This window comes from Gordionus sp. m RMFG-2023, chromosome 2 (genome assembly GCF_954871325.1).
Source record: "Gordionus sp. m RMFG-2023 chromosome 2, tfGorSpeb1-WG-v2, whole genome shotgun sequence".
NCBI classification, from domain to species: Eukaryota; Metazoa; Nematomorpha; class Gordioida; order Chordodea; family Parachordodidae; genus Gordionus; species Gordionus sp. m RMFG-2023.
Window position 1 is genome coordinate 40,030,338 of NC_088776.1, and position 24,388 is coordinate 40,054,725.

Consider the following 24,388-nt stretch of genomic DNA (forward strand, 5'->3'; position numbering starts at 1 on the left):
CAAGTAATTTATAATATTTTATATAAACTAATAAAAATATATTTCATATAAACTAATAAAAATATATTTCATATTTGTTCTAGGCTTATTTTTTTTATTAAAATAAACCTCCTATCTTGTAGAAATATGTTATGACTATATAAACCAAGGTAGCCCGAACGAAGGCCGGGCAAAAATGGGCCATATATAAACCAAGGTAGCCCGAACGAAGGCCGGGCAAAAATGGGCCAAAGGCCCGCCCAAAATAGGGTCTGGGGGTGAAGTCCCAAGAAATTTTTTAATCCCCCCCCCCCCACTAATGAAAATCCTGGCTACGCTTAGGATGCAATTGCTCATTCAATATTATAATGCCTGTCAAAATTAGTTAGTTTTTCAAATATTGGATAACTCATTCTCATATCAGATGTTAAAATAATTTCTGAGCTTTAACTTACTACTATATTGGTTGAGAGTTTAGTTCCACTCATAAAATATTTTCTGGGTAATAGGTTTGTCGGTAGCCTGAGAAAAAAATCGGCTTAATTATATGAAGGATAGGCCTTCATATAATTCACGTTCGCTCATTTTGGGCAGGTCTGTGACCAACGTGCAAGATAAGATAAGATTAATCTTTTTTAAAAATTAATGACCATGAATTAAAAAAGATAAATTATGAAAAGATTAAATATGAAAGTGATTTTTGTTTTATATATTTCAGATCTACAGGCCTGATATAGGTTTGTTGATTACAGGTCTGGCTAATCCTCTCTTGAATATTTCCTTGATGAAGCAAAACAATTAGTAATTTTGTTTAAATATGTTAGATATATATTTGAATTAAAAAAATACATTCGAGCTAATAATATAGCTGTAAAACTATATTAACTAATTTTTAATTTTATTAATTTTTTTATATATTTCTAAAATTATATAATAATATATTAGAATAGATATTATAATTAATATAAAACATTTTCTCTTTATAATTTTTTAAAATATTTAATTATTTTTATTTTTTTTGTTACTCTTCTCCAAATTATCATTTTCTTTTTTAAATTTTGATTTGATGGGTTTATAAATAATTTTCTATTTTTTATTTTTTTTAATACTAACCTCCAAATTATCATTTTCTTTTTTTAAATTTTTATTTGATGGATTTATAAAATAATTTCCTATTATCTATTGAACATGCATTGCTTTCATTTTTTTTACATTCTTAGTTTCCAATCCATATTCAATATCATAATTCATCCTGGATTTATTAGATAATTTATCTTTTTTTTTGTTTGAGTGAAATTGTTATAACTTTCACATTTTCCTGTTTTTACTTGGTTTTATAGACATTTAATCTTACTAAGAAATTTTTGAATTTTTTCTGATCTTTTCTTTTCAAATTGTACTAGAAACTCATCATTTTCTTTATTTTTTTTAATAACCTCATTAAGTTTCATTCCAGACCTTTGATTTTCATACTTTGAATATTTTCTTGTAATTTATTATTTTCTAAATGAAGAAAATGAGATTAAAAAATCTTATGGTTATTCTATTTATGTCATAATGATCAATAGAGTCACATTTTGAATTTATATTTCTGAATGATCGATAGTTCAATTTGAAAGACATTACTATAAAATGGACATCAGAAACCTTCATGAAAGTTGTGGCTAGTGCTGTTAATTTGCTTGGTGGTAAAATTTATGACCCTTTTATGTGCTCAGGCCCACAAGGGGTCTAGACCCAGGGTTCATACTCATGGTAATATGATGGTATGGTTATGATATGGGTCATATCACCAGTGGAATGGGTATCAAATAAAATCTAATTTAAATATCTTTAGAATGAAAGTATTCGTTTTTGTCTTGATGTGATGAGTATGACTTGTTCTGGGGGGTGGGTAAATGGGGGGGGGGTGTAAAAAATAATTTTTTTTGATATGGGTATCTCAAATAAAAGGCAATTAAAATATTTTTTTATTGTAATAATAATAATCACTCATAGAGGGTGGGTCTAGGTCTTGAAGGGGGGGGGTCAGGAATATTTTTATCAACACAATATATCGATATAGGTATCAAATAAAATCTAATTAAAATATCTTTAGATTGAAAGTATTCATTTTTTGCCTTGATGGGTATGACTTGCTCTGGGGGGTGGATGGAGGGGAAGGGTGTAAAAAATAATTTTTTTTGATATGGGTATCAAATAAAAGGTAATTAAAATATATTTTTATTGTAATAATAATAATCACTCATAGGTCCATAGAAAATTGAAGTGCTACATATATCTCTAGGGTAGAAATTAATATTTAAGAAAAAAATCATTTAGTTTTTATTAATGCGAAATTAAAAAAAATGAAAATTTAAGTTTTATGAAAAACACCCGGGGTAACCTATTATCCTTTCACATCATAGAGCTTTTTCATTTTTAAATTAAATTTTTTTTTACAAAAGTGTTGATTCTAAATAAATAAATAAAAATAAATTGTCAAATATGTTAAATTTATTAGGGTTCATCTATATCACATATATCACCTGGAAGTACTTGTTACTTAAATCTGTCATATAATTACAAAAAATAAGTCAATCATCTTCATATTGTCATTAGTTGTCCTAGACAAACTAATGACTTCTAGTGTTTTTATAAATTTAGCTGGATTTTTTTTATTCAAAATAATCCCTGCTTAAAAATGTAATACGTACCTCGTCAAAACCTGCCCTAGGTCTTCACAATTAATTAAAATTTAATTTTAAGATATTAAATTACCATAAATTGTGTCAATATTTTTATATTTGATAAAATTTATATTTCTTTCTCATATAGAATTAATATTAAGTCTAAACAACATTTTAAAAAAAAGTTATTAGTGAAAATGTAAAATTTTAAAAAGTTACTTTTGGTATGTTAAAATTAAAATTTGCATTTAAAATTATTCATGAGCAATTTTGTCTGAAACATTTTTGGACCTAATTAAGTACCTTATTAAAATACATATTTGGCCTAAATTTCAAATCTTAAACTTTATTAATTTTTATATTATTCGAAAAGGAAATACCTACCCCATCTTTCCTACTTGTTTTAAACTATAAAAGCTCAATTCAATTACTAATATAATATTAAGTTAAGATTAGTGTGTGTATATATATATACACACAATATTTCTTTTATGTGGACAAAGCCGCGAAATAATAAAATAATTTTTTTAAATCTTATACCAAGCTTAATAAGTTGTCATTTTATTTATTTGAAATTTTTAAATCAAAATCACTACATCCAGAGTTTTTAAAGGATATTCAAATTTCTTATCCTGATTTCCATTCTTTAGATAACTAATAAAAGTAAAAATTAATATATTGTAATAATATTTTAAATTTAAAAAAATTACAATGTATTTATTTTTTAAAAAAGGTTATTGTATAAATCTTAAATTTTTTTTTTTAAAATTCTCATTTTCCCACTTAAGCTTGTGTCCAAAACATAAGACAAACTATATTCGATTCATAAGCTTGAGGTTAGTCCTCATTAAAGTTTAAAAACTTTTATTAAAAAATTTTTAAAAAAATTATATCAAAATTATTTTTTTAAAAATTTTATCAAAATGTTTTTACAACAATTATGGAAAGTTAACTAATAAGAATGTTTTTTCACAGTATGGAAATGTGTTACAACAAATCATATTATTGCTATATTGAATATTTTTTATAAACAAATCCCCCCCCCCCTCTCCTCATAATTTACGATTACAGTGAAGTGAGTGAAACGCAACAAACGAGTATTTTATTATTTTTAAATATAAAATAAAACGTATCAGGTGAATTCAGCGAAACTTTTATCGCGAAACACTTTTTCGCGAAACTTTTATCGTAAATGTTGTTTATCGCGAAAAGTTTTTATAGCAAAGGTAAAATCGCAAAACCAGTTCTGCGAATCTATCTCCGCGAAACATTTATAGCGAAGACAATTTTGCGAAGCCATTGTCGCGAATTTATTTCGGCCAAACCTTAACCGCGAATTTATTAGAGCGAATACATTTTAGCGAAACATTTTACGCGAACACTTCACAGCGAATTTTTTATCGCGAATATTGTTTGCGCGAAGTCATTATCGCGAGCGCATTACCGCGAAACAATAAATATATTGCGAATGCATTTATTTAAAAGAAAACAACATATTATTTATTATTTGATGTTTTTTAATAAAAAATGATATGCCACTATTGTAATATTATGTTTGTTACAATTTATTAGTGATTTTCACTCCCAAGATTTTAAGTAAAAAATATTTCTTGAAGTTTATAAAGATTTAATAATATGATTTGTAATTTTTTTAAAATTTTTTTAATAATAAGAGTTTTTATTAGTGAAGATTAACGTCAAAGTTATGAATCGATTATAATTTTTTTATGTTTTGGACCCAAGTTTAAGCGGGAATGAGAATAAAAATTTTCTAAGATTTTTAGAATAATTTTTATTTTAAATGCATTGTAAATTTTTTTAAATTTAGAGTATTATTACAATATATTAATGTTACTTTTAGTTATCTAAAGAAGGAAATCAGGATAAGAAATTTGCTAATTTCTCAATAAACATAAGTGAAAGAAAATTCGAATTTGGGGTTTTCAGATATTTCTTATTTTTTTATTTATTTTTTGGTTTTAAAATTAAATAAAATTTAATTGTTGTAGTTGCTTTTATTACCTAAAATGACGCATACCAAAAATCATCGAGATGTGCCACCAACCATTCTACCCATAACGGAAGCCCCCACACTTCAATTTAACTTTCCGTAATTATTGTAAAAACTTGTTGAGAAAAATACATCCTTTTTTATAAAAACTTTTAAAAACTTGAAAGAAAATTTTCAGGAAATCACCATATTTTTAAAAACTTCCGGTAACCTATGCACAATAGGAATAAGTGGATTGAAAAAATTCACAATAGATGGGGCTTTTACTGCGATAAAATTCAAGGCTGACCTGGATAAATTATTCGCACTTTTACCATCAAATTCATTACTTATAATGGATAATGCTCCTTAACATCGAGCGAGAATAATTAGTGAGAATTATCCAAATATCATACTTTTCCACCCTATTCGCCGCAATTAAATCCGATAGAAATTTTTTTCGTAGTAATTAAAAATCAATATAGATCAAATTCTCCATTTAAGGAATGCATCGAATTCCCTCTTCAAAAAACTTTATGGTGTGATAATAAAAATTTGAAAAATTATATGTAAAATAATTGCCTAAAATACTCGTAACAATTGAAATAACTTCATTTCGGTTATGGTTTTTTTTATTTTGGTGTTTCGAATTGATCATAAAAAATTCTAACAAATAAGAATTATCTGAAAACCCTAAATTCGAGTTTTCACTCATGTTTATTTGAGAAATAATTCAAATTTCTTATCCTGACTTCCATTCTTTGGATAACTAAATTAAAATATTGGAAAAATGCTTTAAATTTAAAGATGGTATTGTAAAAATCTTAGAAATTTTTTTTTATATAATATCTTTTAAAATTTTAATTTTTCCACTTAAACTTATGTCCAAAAAATAAAAAAAACTATATTCGATTCATAACTTTGACGTTAGTTTTCTTCATTAAAGTTTAAGAACTTTATTATTAAAATTTTTTTTTTGAATTCTCATTTTTCTACTTAAACTTGTGTCCAAAAAAAACTATTTGATTCATAACTTAGATGTTAGTCTTCATTAAAGTTTAAAAACTTTTAAAAATTAAAAAAAAAATTTTAATTATATCAAAATTTTTTTTACAATAATTATGGAAAGTTATTTAACTATATAAGAATGTTTTCGCATTATGAAAATGTGTTACAACAAATCATATTATGTATTTTGATAAAAATTTTAAATTATCTTTGTAATTATATTTTTTTGAGGAATTCTTTTGTGAAATTTATTATAAATATAAAATTTTAGAGGAATTCTTTTGTGAAATTTATTATAAATATACAATTTTTAAGTGAAATCTTTTATAGATTTTTTTATCATTTTTGTAAAATTATCTATTTCTTAAATATATTAAAAGAGGTGGGTTTTCTAAATAATTTTAAAAATATTTATATTCAACTTATTTATGTTATTTTATATGATCTTTTTAAGGAAAATAATTTAATGTGACAATTGTCATATTCGTTATTTCTTAAGATTTTTGAAATTTATTGACTCAAAAGGGTAAAAATATCATTTATATTGTAAAGATGTTAAATTATAAATTCAATGAAGATGTTTCTTGGAAATATGGCAATTATCATAATCGGTATTTTTAAACATATTAGAATTTTTTATCGCTAATGGGCAAAAATATGTATTTTTAACATTATTTTTAACATGTTAAATTATAATTTCAATTAGGATGTTACCATATAAAAGCGACAATTGTCATATTCATTATTTTAAAGTTTTTTTTACAATTTTTTGACGTAAATGGGCAAAAATATAAGTTGTTACATGTTATAAAATTTCAATGAAGATGTATCATAGATATAAGTTACAATTGTCATAATCGTTGTTAATAAAGTTTTTTGAATTTTTGGTTGCAAATGGGTAAAAATATAGATTGTAAGCATGCTTATTTAAAATTTCATGAAGGTCTACCATTGAAAAGTGACAATTGTTATAATCATTGTTTATAAAGTTTTTTTCATGAAGGTCTACCATTGAAAAGTGACAATTGTTATTATAAAGTTTTTTGAATTTTTTTGTTGCAAATGAATAAAAATATAGATTGTTAACATGGTAAATTAAAATTTCATGAAAATCTACCATTAAAAAGTGAAAATTGTCATAATCGTTATTTTAAAGTTTTTTGTATTTTTTTGATCAAAATATGTATTGCTAGTATGTTTAAATAAAACTTCAGTGAAGATGTACCCTAGATAAGTGACAATTATCATAATCATTATTTTTAAACTTTTTTAAATTTTTTTAACGTAAATGGGTAAAAATATCGATTGTAAACATGTTAAATTAAAATTTTATGAAGATGTACCATAGAAAAGTGACAATTGTCATAATCGTTATTTTATAACTTTTTTGAATTTTTTTGACGTAAATGGGCTAAAGTAAGTATTGATAACATGTTTAAATAAAATTTCAGTGAAGATGTACCATAGATAAGTTACAATTGTCATAATCATTGTTTATTTTAAATTCTTTTGTTGTAAATGGGTAAAAATATAAATTGTAAACATGCTAAATTAAAATTTCATAAAATACACCATTGAAAAGTGACAATTTTTATAATCGTTATTTTTAAAGTTCTTTGATGTAAATGGGTTAAAATATAGATTGTAATCCATTTTAGCCTTAATAAAATCTTAACATTAAATTTATAGGATGTTGATTGTATCATATTACTAAATTATATTCATATGGTTTTTAAGTTCTTTCTATAAAAATCCTACCCTGAATCCAGACTCAGCACTATTTTGCCACGAGTATACAAAAATATTTGCTAACTGTGAATGCAAGGTTATACATTTTTATAATGTAGAATTAAAATTTATTAATTAAAGGAATAAGATTGTGAATCCATATCTTAACAGTTTAGTATTTAACATAGGTTACAACTATCTTTAATAATCACTTTGCATATTTTAATCAAATTTTAAGCAGGATAAAAGGAGCAACGATTATGAGAATGAGAATATCGATTTTTTTTTGTTTCGACTGAAATTTTATTTTAACATGTTAACAATTTATATTTTTGTCCAATTGCGTCAAACAATTCAAAAACTTTAAAAATAACGATGATGACTATTATCACTTATCTAGGGAACATCTTCACTGAAATATTATTTTAACATGTTAGCAATTTATATTTTAGCCCATTTGCTTCAAAAAAATTAAAAAACTTTTAAAAATAACGATTATGACAATTGTCACTTTTATATGGTACATCTTCATGAAATTTCAATTTGACATTTTTACAATCTATATTTTTACCCTTTTGTATCAAAAAATTTCAAAAAACTTTAGAAACAACGATTATGACAATTGTCACTTATCTATGGTACATCTTCATTGATATTTTATTTTAACATGTTAGCAATTTCTATTTTTGCCCATTTGCTTCAAAAAAATTCAAAAAACTTTAAAAATAACGACTATGGCAATTGCCTCTTATCTAGGGTACATTTTCACTGAAGTTTTAAAAACTTTAAAAATGATTATGACAATTGTCAAATATCTTGGGTACATCTTCACTGAAGTTTTATTAAACATGTTATCAATACTTATTTTGGCCCATATACGTCAAAAAAGTTTAAAAATAACGATTAGTACAATTGTCACTTTTTTTGTGGTACATCTTCATGAAATTTTAATTTAACAAGTTTACAATCTATATTTTTACCCATTTGCATCAAAAAAATTCAAAAAACTTTAAAAATAAGGATTATGACTATTGTCACCTATCTAGGGTACATCTTCACTGAAGTTTTATTAATACATGTTAACAATACTTTTTTTAACCGATTTACGTCAAAAAAATTAAAAAAACTTTAAAAATAACGATTATGATAATTGTCACTTTTATATGGTGGATCTTAATTAAAATATAAATATAACATGTTAAAAATACATATTTTACCGTAATAAAATATGCAAGGAATACTCAGTGAATTTATTCTTTGCAAGTAAATAATTGTATATTCTCTAGGGCTGTACTGATCCACATATTTTTCACCAATCCGATCCGATATTGCTTCAAAACCGATCCGATACCGATCCGATATTTATACTAATTTTTAATCACTCCCGTTTGAACCAAATGTAATTAAGAAATCAATATTTTATTATTTCTACAATTAAGACTATATTTAATAATATATCCATTTTATGTTGGTATGAATTATAAAATTGCAATATTTAATATATAAAATTATAATATATTAGTTTTTTTTAATAAATATGAGAGCCCTAAGATTTTCTGGGAATAGGCTTCTACGATATGGACTATCTATATCTCCTGCCGTACTGAAGGCAGACTCAGATGATTCCGCAGATAACGCATTTTGCAAAATTATCTTTGTCTTTTGTAAAATATTTCCATAATTCAGATACCATATTTAAAAATATTTAAAGTATAAATAAAAAAATTGGCGTTATTTAAAAAGATTTAAAATAAATAAAACTTTTGATGTTCCTTTCTATTTTTATAAAAAAATTAAAAATATTAAAAATCTATTTTAAAAAAGAAATAAAATTTAAAAAAATTATTTAGAAAATAATATAATAATGTAAAATAAATATACATAACATAAAATAAAATAACAAAAAAAAGAAAAGTTTAAAAAAATCGGATCGGATCGGGCTTTTACAGGTATCGGCCCGATCCTATATATAAACGCTAAATATCAGTACCGATGCGATCCGATATTTAATATCGGCACAGCCCTAATTTTCTCCTTTTTCTAAAAGCTCATTTAAACTCTAATATAACAAAATATTTTGTATCATTTTTCTAAAATAATTTTCTTAATGAATCACTATTTTTTGGATATATAAAATTAAAATTTTTTACTTTACAAATAATAGGAATTCCAATATAAAATCATTTTTTTTTGAATATCTGGTTTAACAGGTATTTTTCTTGTTTCCAACACAAATTCCAAATTTCAATTAACCATCAATATCAGTATTGATGTTATTGAATGGATTTAAAATAATTTTTGAATAATGACCACATTTAGAATCATGATTTCCATTTTCATCATTAATTGTTAAATTTTCAAATGAATTATTATAAATTATTCTTTTTCTTTGGTATTTTTGATTTTCCTATATTTTTTTATTTTTACTTGACTTTATTATTTTTTTATAATTGCCAATATTAACTAATTTTTATTTTTAAATAATAATACTTTATTATGCTTTTAAAAATATAAAATAATTTAATTCAGATCTAAAAAAATTTGGTGATTAGCATTACATCCTTTCGATATGGAGACAACTTCAACTATTCTTACCAAAAAATTTATGAGATAAAGGATAAATTGGCAAAAATGTGCAAATGCACATCAGATTGTGTTTGTGTTTGGTGTTCGATCTAAGTTTGGTGGAGGTAAATCAACGGGCTTTGCTTGGATATATGACACATTAGATCTTGCCAAAAAAATGGAACCTAAATATAGGCTACAGAGACAAGGGTTATATGAGAAGCCTAAATCTGGTAGAAAACAACGTAAAGAAAGGAAAAATAGGCAGAAAAAAGTCAGAGGAATAGCTAAAGCCAAAGTTGTTTCAGCAGCAGCAAAAAAGACTTAAATTTGATATTAGGCTAATTTTTTATATTTATGTATAAAATAGTGCTGCATGATGAATTAAAAACCATTCATTTATTTGGATTATAGTTTTATAATACTTTTCTACTGATCTTATACTAATGTTTTGACTATGAGCTTGCCTTGTTGCAAATCGAGTGAGACAAATATTAAACACGTATAGCTCTCCTTTTGACTCAACAATAACATAGAGAATTGAAATTCTTCATCAACATTAGCCCTAATTTCCTTGAGTTTTAATAAAATGCTCATCGCTATTCTTCTTATCTTCTTAATCAAGTCAATGCCATGTTTTTGAAAAGTATTACATAAAATAGCTGTATAATATAATACATTCTAATGAGAAGAAAAAAATTGAAATAAGTATTGAATCCAATAATTTTCTTGCTTCTGAGGAAATATTTCTTACAGGCCATTGTGATATTTCAGTAATAGCATTAATAATCCGTTCTTCTAACTCCATAAAAGCTGTTACTGCTTGATGGCGGAGACTCCATCTCGTTGGACAAGCTTGCACTTTCTTTCTCCCTGTTGGACAAGGAGTTTCAGAAAAATTATTATTTGACTAGAAATATGAAAATGGTAGATAAATATTATGCCACTAGAAATATGTAAATAATAGGTAAATATTACGCCAATGAAAACTTGAAATCGAAATTAATTGATAAAATAACTATGTGAATAAATATAATTAAATATATATTTAATATGAGATTGGAATAAACATTAATATTTTTGAAAAATACCGGCATCTGCATTTTTTGGCTTGGGGGGATTTGTCCCGCTGCCCCCCCCCCCGCTGCGTACGCCAATGAACAGGTAGGGTCCTTGTCCGTGATTCAATTCTAACGTTAACTTGGGTCTCGCCCTTAACGTCTAACGGATGATAACCATATGCAGTCAATGGACAAGTTGATCATATTTTTGGCCGTTCAATACTTGTCCATTAATTCCGATCAATGACTCCTGTGCGCCAATGTCAACAAATTCAACATCTAACCCATTTATCTCTGCAGTTAGTTTTGCTCGATTATATCGATTTTGTTGGAATCACTTGATAACACTCTTATATAATCAAAACAAACTGTAAAATGAATAATTCTTTTACATTTGTTACATGCCGCATTCGTAGCTGGACATTTCATTTCTCGGTTATGAAAATCCACATATAACATTTGTTTATTATAATCTTTGTCAAGGGCATTATTATATTTATTATCCCTTTATCAAATGTATTATAAAACTTGCCTTTATTCTAGTCTTTATCAAACGTAGTTTTAGATGTTTATACATGGTTCCCATTCAAAAAAGGAAAAGGTTCAAATCAAAAAAGGAAAAGTGTCAATCAAAAAAGGAAAATTCTCATTCAAAAAAAGAAAAATCGTAATTTTTTAAATTTTTTTTTCTTGTCAATTTTTCTTAAATTTTATTTATTTTTGTTATTCCTTCTTATTTTATTTCTAACTTTTTGCGATTTCTTAACTTAATTTTTCTTATTATATCTTTTCTCAATCATTTTTGATAATTCTTGTCTTTAAAAATCTTTTTTGATTGACACTTTTCCATTTTTGATAGGACCTTTTCCATTTTTGATAGGACCTTTTCCTTTTTTGATTGGACCTTTTCCATTTTTGTTACACACTTTTCCTTTTTTGATTGAATCTTTTACTTTTTTGTTTGACACTTTTCCATTTTTGAATGGTAAACCCTGTGGAAAATTAAATTTCCATAAAATACAATTTATATTTACAACATTATCGATGCTACATAAAATCATCCAGTTATTTCAACTCCTGAAATATTAGAAAATGAAAATATATCATTATCAGATTGTGATATCATTATAGAAGAAGAGTATGAGAAAAACTTGTCATTCTCCATGTTGGGAAGTTATAATTTACTTTTATTATCCTTTATTTTAAAAATCATTTTTCAATTATTATTTAACCAATGAAGAAAAACTAACATCAAAATAAATTTGAACATAAAATTGTTATATTTTTCATAATAGCTTACCTATGTTTTAAAAACAATCTCGATTAATACAAGGTGACACTTTCAATCAATCAATGTAAAAAATATTAATTTATCTCAATTTAATAAATTAAGATGTTGACCATCTCAATCTTTCGATTAATTAATTATATATTTATTCGATCATTATAAAGTATTAAATAAAAGTTTATGTATCAAAAATTAATATATTTCAGTTTATCATTTCTTTACTGGGTTTTATTCTATTTGGTATATCTAATTCGCTAGACTCATTTTAATCATAAAAATTAGTCAAATTTATTTGATTTTTAGTCATATTGAGATGTTTTTATGAAGTTTCTCAAAATTTCTAATATTCCCTAAATTTACACTGGTATCTATGACACTCATTTTATTTTGATAAAAATATAAGCACCGTGATATTTTTTTCACAAAATATAATAAACCAAAATTTTATAAAAGTAATTCAGCAAAAGTTCTTCAGAAAGGGGATTTGATAATATCAGAGACCTGCAGGCCCAGACCTAAGCCCGGCCCCGGTACACAGACCCGACTGTATTTAAATTTTTTAAATATAGGGGAGACCAGGGCTAGTCGGCGCAATTTTTGTCAAAATTATCATAGCTCCAAAAATAATGATCGTATAAGATCTTACAAAATACCAATCGATACCTTAAACCTATAATTATACACTTTTATATTTTTTAAATATTTAATAATTTTTTTCTCTAAAAATATTTTAGTAAAAGTCATTTTTTGAACCTAGTAGCCCCAAACTCGTGGTGATCATCGATGGGGCTGGTCGAATCAAGTGGTTTATTAGGCTTCTTATGAGACAAAAAAATTGTTTTTAGATTTTAATATATAACTATGATGCTTTATTTATATAATATTCTATTTACAATTATAACAAATAAAATAACAATTTTTTTTGGCAGACTCTACATTGAAACCAATCTTCAAAATTATGAAAATTTTTATAATCTTGTTTACATATAATTCACACATCTTTTATTAATTTAATAATGTTTTTTTTCTATTTTTTATTAATAAATTTACTCAAAATTTATCTAATTCCTAAAATAAAATGTATTGTATTAATTTGAATAATATTATGTTGTCAATTAAAATAGATGTATATATAAATATTTGTTTGCTAGATCTAATTCATTTTAAATAATTGTGATTATTATCAGGTTAAAATTTATATGCTAAGATGTTCATATCTAATAAAATTTATTAATTTGATATATTATATTGTCAATTAAAATAGATATACTGTGTTGTGATGATTTAATGAAACATATTGACTATTAAATTAAAACCCATCCACATAAAATTATAATCTTTGCAAAAATAATTAAAGTAACAAAAGGAATATACAGTAATAATATGATTTGTTGTAACACATTTTCACAATTTGAAAAAACATTCTTATATAGTTAAATAACTTTCCATAATTATTGTAAAAACATTTTGATATAATTTTTTTAAAATTTTTTTAAAGAGTTTTTATTAATGAAGGTTAACGTCAAAGTTATGAATCGAATATAATTTTTTTATGTTTTGGACCCAAGTTTAAGTGGGAAAATGAGAATAAAAATTTTCTAAGATTTTTAGAAAAATTTTTTTTTAAAATGCATTGTAAATTTTTTTTAAATTTAAAGTATTATTACAATATATTAATGTTACTTTTAGTTATCTAAAGAATGGAAATCAGGATAAGATATTTGATAATTTCTTAATAAACATAAGTGAAAGAAAATTCGAATTTAGGGTTTTCAGATAATTCCTATTTTTTTAATTTTTTTTTCTGGTTTTAAAATTAAATAAAATTTAAAATTTAATCGTTGTAGTTGCTTTTATTAATCTAAAATGACGCATACCAAAAATCATCGAGATGTGCCACCAACCATTCTACCCATAACGGAAGCCCCTACACTTCAATAACTTTGCGTAATTATTGTAAAAACTTGTTGAGAAAATATATCCTTTTTTAAAAAAGCTTTTAAAAAACTTGAAAGAAAATTTTGAGAAAAACATTATATTTTTAAAAACTTCTGGTAACCTATGCACAATAGGAATAAGTGGATTGAAAAAATTCACAATAATAGATGGGGCTTTTACTGCGATAAAATTCAAGGCATACCTGGATGAATTATTCGCACTTTTACCATCAAATTCATTACTTATAATGGATAATGCTTCTATACATCGAGCGAGGATAATTAGTGAGAATTATCCAAATATCATATTTTTGCCACCTTATTCGCCGCAATTAAATCCGATAGAAAAATTTTTCGGAGTAATTAAAAATCAATATAGATCAAATTCTCCTAAACCCAATAACTGAAATGAAGTTATTTCAATTGTTACGAGTATTTTAGGCAATTATTTTACATATAATTTTTCAAATTTTTATTCTCACATTATAAAGTTCATTGAAGAGGGAATTCGATGCATTCCTTTAAATGATTGAATTTGTAATTGATTTATATTTGTGCAATATTTTATTTACAAAGAATAAATAAATAATAAATGTTTTTTTTTATTTTGGTGTTTCGAATTGATCATAAAAAATTCTAAACAAATAAGAATTATCTTAAAATCCTAAATTCGAGTTTTCACTCATGTTTATTTAAGAAATTATTCAAATTTCTTATCCTGATTACCATTCTTTGGATAGCTAAAAGTAAAATTAAAATATTGGAATAATTCTTTAAATATAAAAAAGGTATTGTAAGAATCTTAGAAAATTTTTTTTATATAATATCTTTTAAAATTCTTATTTTTCCACTTAAACTTATGTCCAAAACATAAAAAAACTATATTCGATTCATAACTTTGACGTTAGTCTTCATTAAAGTTTAAGAACTTTATTATTAAAATTTTTTTTTTGAATTCTCATTTTTCCACTTAAACTTGTGTCCAAAAAAAACTATTTGATTCATAACTTTAATGTTAGTCTTCATTAAAGTTTAAAAACTTTTAATATGGAAAGTTATTTAACTATATAAGAATGTTTTTTCATATTATGAAAATGTGTTACAACAAATCATATTAATATATCAATAATTCATTGTCTATATTTCAATTATTTTTGCAAAGATTATAATTTTTATCGATGGGTTTAATTTAATCGTCAATATGTTTCATTAATGTTTGCTAGGTATAATTAATTTTAAATAATTGATCTTAATATCAGCCTAAAATTTATATATTCATATTTGTGACAATATATATTATATTATCACAATATATATATATGAAGATTAGTTTGCAAGATAATTACTTAGGTCTGAAATTATATTAAAATTGAAATGTATTATGAAAATCACATTAATAAATTTATATAATAATTATTATTACATTTATAAAATATTATTTTTTAACCTGTAATAGAAGGATTTTTCTTAATGAGATATCATTTTCATTATAGCTTCTTCATAATATTTTTTAGTAAAAATTTTCATATTTTGAATTTTGCATATATATTTGGGTACCATAATAATATAATAAAAATTGATTGATATTACTGACTAGCCACGATTCTACTAACCTCAATGGTGTCAATATTACTAATTTGATCTTAACATATATTTAAGCATTATATATCAATTTAATTTTACAAATATTAAAATAGATATTTAACTTTCATATAATATCCATTTTGCCATGTTTAAACTTTTAATTTTTTAATACAACCTAATGATATTAAGTGAAAATATTGTAATTTTTAGGTCTAAAACATGTCATAACAGATAAAAATGTAAATAGCTAAATATTATAAATTATTTTTATCCCCAAATATGAATATTATAGATTTCAACTTCTAATCGTTACTGATTTTAAAATAAAATCCTTTGAACCGACAAGCCCCTTTCGCCAACTAACCCTGGTTTCCCTTACCCGGGTCTGGGCGTAATATATATTTTTTTTAAAACACCCGTGCCGGGCCTAAAAATTTTTTTTTAAAAAAATACCCGGGCCAGGCCATATATTTTAAAACCAAATATTTTAAATCATCATTATTATCTACAAATTAAAAATTAATATAATATTTAAAAAAATCCGGGCCGGGTTTAGGTTTCTGAAAAATATATCATAAAATTTATGACGAAAAAAACCGTTTCTCTTATTTTTACGAAAATCCAGGAGATACCAGTGTATTTTTTTTATGTTCTGTAAAGTATGAAGATGACTTTGAGTACCATAATTCTATATATATATAATTATATAGGAATGTCGTTAGTGGTATATATTTATAGGATCATTTTTTGAAAAAAAACATTTTTTTTCGAATTTCATTCTACAACATTTGGAAACTCATCAATGAACCCTTTGAAGAAAATTTACCGATTCATTATCAAAGAATTGATTTAAAATAAATATATATGAAATTGAATCAATAAGCTAAGTAAAAATTGAGATCCTTTTATTACCTTACATAAATAATGCGCAAAGATTTTTGGCACTATAATGAACACTAATTTATGTGTAGCTTTAAAGTGGGTTTATTTCACCGGGATTTTGCTCGATTACCATAAAATTATCGTACATCCTTTAAAAAAGCTAACCATCTTATAGGCCCGCGAAGTTGGGCCTACCATTTTGAATTTTTAAATGATTATAGGCTGGATTGGGTTGTACTGAGCTTGTGCATTTTTCGGTCTCATATGTGTAATTACTAACTTTACAGTTATCCAACTAATTTATGTAAAATTCTGTTATGCAATACCGTAGAGAATTACTTAATTGCGGATATTTTTTTAAAAAAAATAAAATTCACCTATGAGGTATTTTACCATATTTTTCAGCGAGTATTATCGCTTATTATTTAAAAAATACATGTAAAAAGCTAATATTTTGAGAATATTATATTGAATTTATAAAAATTATAAAACTGTTATTTATAAAAATGGATATTTTGAGCATATACTATATTTTATATTGCATTTATAAAAATAAAACTAATATTCATAAAAATGGTAATAATATTTTGAGCATATACTATATTTTATATTGCATTTAAAAAAAATAAAACTAATATTTAATTTATAAAAATGGAAAATATTTTGAGAATATAATATATTGTATTTAATTTATAAAATAAAAATAAATCGCTATTTAAAAAAATTCATGTATAATAAATAGTATTTTGAAAATATAATCTAATTGCACAATATTAATATAATTTATTTTATAATATAAATTTTTAACAAAAGAATATAATTGTATTATATAATATTGTAAAAAAAATAATGAAAAATGTTGGATTAAAAACTTTCATGACTCAAGGTAAATATAATAAATGCAATAAATATTTGACAGTTTGCAAAGTAAAAAACCAGCATGATTGTCGAAACCCTATACTCAAGAAAGATATTAAAAATTCACAAATTATCATAAAGAAATAGAAGCATATCTACCTTTTCAGGTTGAAGATTACTTCTTCTTTCTTCAAGAATTCTCCCAGTAGTGGAAAAATTCGGCTCACAGCTTGCACTTGAAGCAGGAATTGCCAATACCCGTTTTGCCAATTTTGCTAAAATTGGAAATTCGCTTTGATGAGCCGCCCACCACTCTAACAAATTATCCACCTTAAATGTTTATTCTATTTTTTTATTTATGTAATTATAATATTCATCATCGGGTATTGACATATTACAGAATTACCATCGCCCCATTTGTCATAAAACGATTCAGTTTGTTTAACAACAGTCGTAATTTGACTGGTCGATGGTATTTCATTTACTTCCTGAGCCTCTTGTAATTTAATATAATCTTTTATATAGTTTTCCGTCATCTTGCGATCTGTCCCTGACAACATACGTAATTGCTTTAATTTGGGACAGAGAAAAAGAGAAATAAAATGATACTTGTGTAAAACAAATTTTCAATTAAAAAATGCTTAATATTAAGTAAAATCAATTTTATTTATCCTTTTTCTCTTTGAAAGGTATTACAAACTTCAAGAAGTGATATTCCTTTATTTGATTGTTTTGGTAAAATATATTCTAAAAATTTAGATATTAATTATAAAAAAATATATTAATAATACTTGAATATTGGGGCTTATTTAAGATATTCCTTTATTTGATTGTATTGGTAAATTATGTTGTAAAAATTTAGATATGAATTATAAAAAAATATATTAATACTTTGAATAAATTTGCAGGAAATTAATAGATCGATCTGTGGGTGTTAGGTAGTGTTAACTATCACCCAATATTATATTAATCGAAACTATAATATAATATAATCTTATAACCATTAACTCATAATGTAAAAAATTTTATAAAAAATATTAAGGCCCGGCCCGGCCCGGGTTTAACAATCTTAGGCCCGGCCCGGATATATTTTAAAAAATTTTTTAGGCCCAGCCCGGGTATATTAAAAAAATTTAAAATACGGCCCGGGCCGGGTTTAGGGCCGGGCCTGCAGGTCTCTGATATAAATAAAAAAAATATATTATAAGAAATGTCAATCAAGTTGATATTATTTGTTTGTATATTTTTTTTTATATAAAGCATTCATTCTGTTTTTGATATGATTTTCTTTTATACTGATATTTGGGATGATTCATTCTTTTGTTTATATTTTTTATTTTGGTATTGATATTTGGAATAAAGAAGAATATTGGAAATAGAAGACATGCATTATCTAGAATATTGGAAATAAAATGTCATTTTAGTTACTTATGATAATATTTTATTAGTATCCATATTATTTTGGAATAAATCAAATAAGGATTTAAAAAAATACTTATTAACTCTACCTCACATGGCTCGATTATTATTAGGTTCTAATTTAGCTGTTGCTCATAATGCAACTGCCCTTTTACAAAAACAAGAGGTCTGTTTTTGCGACCATTATTAAAATATTTTTGGCTATATTTTATAAATGGTTTCAAAGGGAAATCGGCAATATAAGAAGTTAATTGAATGTTTAAATATTTCGATCCTCTCCTATATTTTTTTTTTTTTCAAATTTTTATGTTTTATTGTAAATTTTTCGAAATCTTAATTATCACCTACCAATATTTTGTAGGGCCGGGCCTGCAGGTCTCTGATATAAATAAAAAAAATATATTATAAGAAATGTCAATCAAGTTGATATTATTTGTTTGTATATTTTTTTTTATATAAAGCATTCATTCTGTTTTTGATATGATTTTCTTTTATACTGATATTTGGGATGATTCATTCTTTTGTTTATATTTTTTATTTTGGTATTGATATTTGGAATAAAGAAGAATATTGGAAATAGAAGACATGCATTATCTAGAATATTGGCAATAAAATGTCATTTTAGTTACTTATGATAATATTTTATTAGTATCCATATTATTTTGGAATAAATCAAATAAGGATTTAAAAAAATACTTATTAACTCTACCTCACATGGCTCGATTATTATTAGGTTCTAATTTAGCTGTTGCTCATAATGCAACTGCCCTTTTACAAAAACAAGAGGTCTGTTTTTGCGACCATTATTAAAATATTTTTGGCTATATTTTATAAATGGTTTCAAAGGGAAATCGGCAATATAAGAAGTTAATTGAATGTTTAAATATTTCGATCCTCTCCTATATTTTTTTTTTTTTCAAATTTTTATGTTTTATTGTAAATTTTTCGAAATCTTAATTATCACCTACCAATATTTTGTTAAAATTTTTCGCCATCACAATCATTTTATAACTCTCTCATTTTTTTATGTAAACTGAGCTTGTTAAAAAAAATTACTTTAATTTAATTTCTGAGTGTATCAAAATTTCGTTAAACCGATTTTTAAGCAATTTTTTGGGTGCTTTTCCCCTGTTTTTTATATATAAAATTTTATCTTCTTTTTTTAAAGGGTTTATCAGTTTTTTTTATATACTAACTAAATTAAATGTCTTGAGTTGAATTAATTTAGATCTATTCCTTTCAATTTAACTTTAAAAAAGTTTAAATTAATTTTCTTTTATCTTGTTTTTAATATATTATTAAATATTTACTTATAAAATAAAATTTTAAATGTTCGACTCACCATAAATAAAAATATGGCCTATACAATTTATATGCCCAATCCAGGGGCGGACTGGCGACGTTACGGCCTCGTGGGCATTTTTTTATAGCGGCCTCATTTTTATATTTTTATTACTTGTTATTTTTTATAGGTTCAAACAATTTACATTTTAAAAAAAGAAAAGAATAATGACACGATAATCATATATTTTATTTTAAAAATTGCACATATAAAAAAATATTCATTACACATATATATTTTATATTAGATTTACAAGGATATTGCACTATAAAATCAAATCATACATCACATGTTAAATATAATGTAATACATACTCAATATATAAAATCAATTAATTACACATATAAAATTATAACAATTATACAATATTGCACAGACACATATAAAATTATAACAATTATACAATATTGCACAGAGAATAAAACTGTTGCACTTATAAAATTAGAGATCATATTGTAATAGATATAAATAAGATTTAAATAAATGAATTAATAATATATAATTTTTATGTTAATAAATCTCTCATTAACTTTGAACCTTTGCGTAAATAAACAAGATTATCTTCTATTTCAATCTGCGATAATAGTTCTCGTTCAACTGACATCATTAAAAACGCTTCTAATTTTTCTTGGCCTATATTAGCTCTCAGCCTATTTTTTATAATTTTCAATTTGCTAAATGTTCTCTCGCAATTAACCTGCGTAAATGATAAAGTTAAAATGTATTCATACGCCAGAAATAAATTAGTGTATGCACTTGTATGCATATTGTACCTCTTAAGAATTTCATACACGCATATTAAACAATTGTTACATTTATCACACTTCGAGTTATTATAATATTGTAGTATTCCATCTTCTTCATTCGACTCCTCACTTGTACATAAGATATCATCGTCCGTTTCATTTAATTCTGCTATTAAATCTTTGAATACACTAGAAAATGAACACAATTCGTGATGTAATTTATCACTCGATATATTTGCCAATTGCGCCAGTTTTTCCAAGGCCATTTCAGAAATACCTTTACTATTTATGTCATCAAAATGCCTTGGATGCAAATATCGCACATTCAAAATAAGCTTTCTATTCGCAGAAAAGCGTTCCGACAAACTGTTTATAATTTGATCAATTATAGGACGAAATACTTCAACCCTATAAAGGTCAATCGATTCTTGAGGACGTTCATTCTGGCCTTCATCACTATATATTCTCTTTACTCGTCCTATTCGAATTTTTGGCAGAGCAGTCTGTACACAGATACTCTCCGGAAACTTTAAATATGAAAGTGTTTCATTTAAATCAGAAGCCATTTTTATTGCTTTATTTTGAATTGATGTAATAGTTATCGATGACACAGAAGACTTAGCATCTTCTATCATCTTCCATGCCGACAAAATATCTAAATTTTTGGTTTGAAGATACAATGACAATAGCCCCATTATTTCAAAAATTTCTAAATATATTACAGCTGTACTAAGAGTCTTAAATTTACATAAATTTCTATCAACGACTGCGCTTCTGATGAGGTTTTTGCCTCAAATGATTTATTATCTATTATAAATCGAAGTGCACTTATAGTTATTGGAAGTAAGCTCTCTTTGCCATATATCCATTTAAGGGCTTTTTCACGTGCCCACCACCTTGTCTCACCTATTTTTTGCAGCCTTCTCAGTTTATTTTGGCCAGTTGAGTTATTCTGTTTCACCCAAGCGTCCATCCTTTTATATGATTCACCAAAGAAAGTTGCTAGTCTGTTCAATAATCCAAATAAAATTTTGCCTTCATTATTATCGCATGAATCACATATACAGAGATTTAATATGTGACTATAACACCAAATATACAAGCTACCTGGAGCCTCTTGTCTAATAAGAGCTTGCAACCCAACAAATTCCCCCCGCATATTTGCAGCACCATCAAATGATTCTCCAATTATATTTCTCATTTGAATTCCATGTTTTAAAAAGCATTCACTCAAGATATCAAAAAATCCTTTTCCAGAAGAGTTCGTAACTTTTGTAAGTGCAAAAAGCCTTTCTGTTATTTTACCATTATATATGTATCGTAGGCAAATGGTTGCTTGATCATAAACGCAAATGTCTTGAGTACTATCCATTTGCAAACTAAACCGTTTGTTACCAATCTCCTTTTTTATTAAATTCCTGATTTGATCAAGAACAGCATCAATAATTTTGTTGACAGTTGTTTTTGACAACAAGGTTATGAGAGAACCTCTTCCCTTCGATTTTGATTTGTTAGACAGTTTAAGCGTATCTTTTCTACGTTTGCTTTTTAAAATAGCCTTCTCTAAATGATCTCTAGGTATTTGATCATTCTTTGATATAATACGGATCATTTCCAGGAAATTGCCATGATTTAAATTTTCATTATCAAAGAGGCTAAGTGTTTCGGTAGCATTTGATCCTCTGTATGGTAAGTTTTGTTTACCTAAAAACTTTATTATCTCAAATATTTGTTTTATTATGTGGATTTTGTTATGAATTTGTCGATTTTTTTCATTTAATATTTTAACGCTAATTGAATTATTAAATGACTGGTTTTTTGAAGCTCTGAGGTAGGCCTCGACAGCACTAATATGCACTTTTGAATTTTCATGTATTTTAATAACTGAGTGCATGTGACGAAAATTTGTAGAGCCTGTTGTGAAAGTGTTTTCACATACTGAAAATGCCAGGCAGATTGAGCAGTACACAGCTTGGGCTTTATTGCATATAATTTTTATGGTAACCCATTTTCTAGGTATTTTTTCACTCATTACCATTCGATAATATAATTTATCATATTTAATGTTTATTGGTTCTATAGGATGTTGCATTAAAAATCTAAGTTTTTGAGGTATAGTGGCTGTTAATTGCAAATTAAAATTTTCATGTGTATGCATATCCAATTCTGATAATCCACTTTGAGAAATATCTGAAGGCATTATTGATGTAGTTGCTTCTGACAAGTGTGAGGATAGTGGCAATGATTGAACTGATGCCATAATACATGAAGATGTTGCAGATAAGGTAGTTGTTTCAGGTAGTGGTAAATGGGAGGCAGTTGTTGATATCTCTAAAAAAATAGTTTATTTACATGAAGTAATAGCATTTGAAATACTTGGTATTGATTTATCAAAAAAAGATAATTTAAGTTGTTTTGGATCAGCACCAGCTGCTTTGAGACCAGCAGCATTTTTTTTTCTTAATTTTTTAGCTCCACCTTTAAATTTTCTTTTGGCATTACTATGCATATATGAAAATATATCAATTCAACTAAAATAAAATTTATTATAATTTTTTTAAAGAATTGTATTTTAATATAAAGCATAAAGTAATCTATTATGTTACCGGCCAGTAATAATAATAAAAAAACATTACTATCTTTGGGTTATGAAATATAAATAAGTTTTTTAAAAATATATCAATTAAACTAAAATAAAATTTATTATAATTTTTTTTAAAGAATTGTATTTTAATATAAAGCAAAAAGTAAGTTATGTTACCAGCCAGTAATAATAATAAAAAAACATTACTATCTTTGGGTTATGAAATATAAATAAGTTTTTTACTTTTGACTATTTACATACATCTCAATTTACGTGTAAAAATAGTATATAAAGTTGATTCTTTTCTTATATTATGTTTGTTTGCTAATGATCAGTAAATTGTTGTAATACAAATATTAGGCGCACAAAAGTTTCCTCTACAATAAATTAATGTATAAAAATATAATATAATAAATTAATGAAAACTTAGCTTTCACTCTACTCAAGCCCAAGCTCAAAAGGATCAATGAATTAAGAACAAGATAGTTTCCTATTTTACAATAAATTAATGTATAAAAATATAATATAAATTAATGAAAACTTAGCTTTCACTCTACTCAAGCCCAAGCTCAAAAGGATCAATGAATTAAGAACAAGAAATACAATCAATCACAATAGTTTCCTATATACAATAAATTAATGTATAAAAATTAATATAATAAATTAATGAAAACTTAGCTTTCACTCTACTCAAGCCCAAGCTCAAAAGGATCAATGAATTAAGAACAAGAAATATAATCAATCATAG

General features: G+C 24.9%; 2 protein-coding genes across 4 annotated transcripts in view; one reads left to right on the top strand and one right to left on the bottom strand.

Annotated features, from left to right (window-relative positions):
* Positions 1 to 623: 623 nt before the first annotated feature.
* LOC135925348 (bifunctional heparan sulfate N-deacetylase/N-sulfotransferase 4-like) overlaps positions 624 to 24,388 on the top strand; it is a 52,867-nt gene continuing 29,102 nt past the window's right edge. For all 3 annotated transcript variants that reach the window (XM_065460620.1, XM_065460622.1, XM_065460621.1), the window contains exon 1: positions 624 to 780. The gene's annotated coding sequence lies outside the window, so the exon portion shown is untranslated. The remainder of the gene's footprint in view (positions 781 to 24,388) is intronic.
* On the bottom strand, positions 21,775 to 23,565 carry LOC135924325 (zinc finger MYM-type protein 1-like). Its single transcript, XM_065459380.1, has 2 exons — positions 23,433 to 23,565; positions 21,775 to 23,387 (listed from the first exon to the last, which is right to left on the bottom strand). The coding sequence occupies exons 1-2, from the start codon at positions 23,563 to 23,565 to the stop codon at positions 21,775 to 21,777; spliced, it is 1,746 nt and encodes a 581-aa protein (XP_065315452.1).

Bases quoted from the DNA above. Each gene is read 5' to 3' on its own strand.
- LOC135924325 (XM_065459380.1), bottom strand. From the start codon at position 23,565: ATGCATAGTAATGCCAAAAGAAAATTTAAAGGTGGAGCTAAAAAATTA. The intron at 23,388-23,432 runs GTATTTCAAATG...CTATTTTTTTAG, and splicing joins TTTTGATAAATCAATACCAA to AGATATCAACAACTGCCTCC.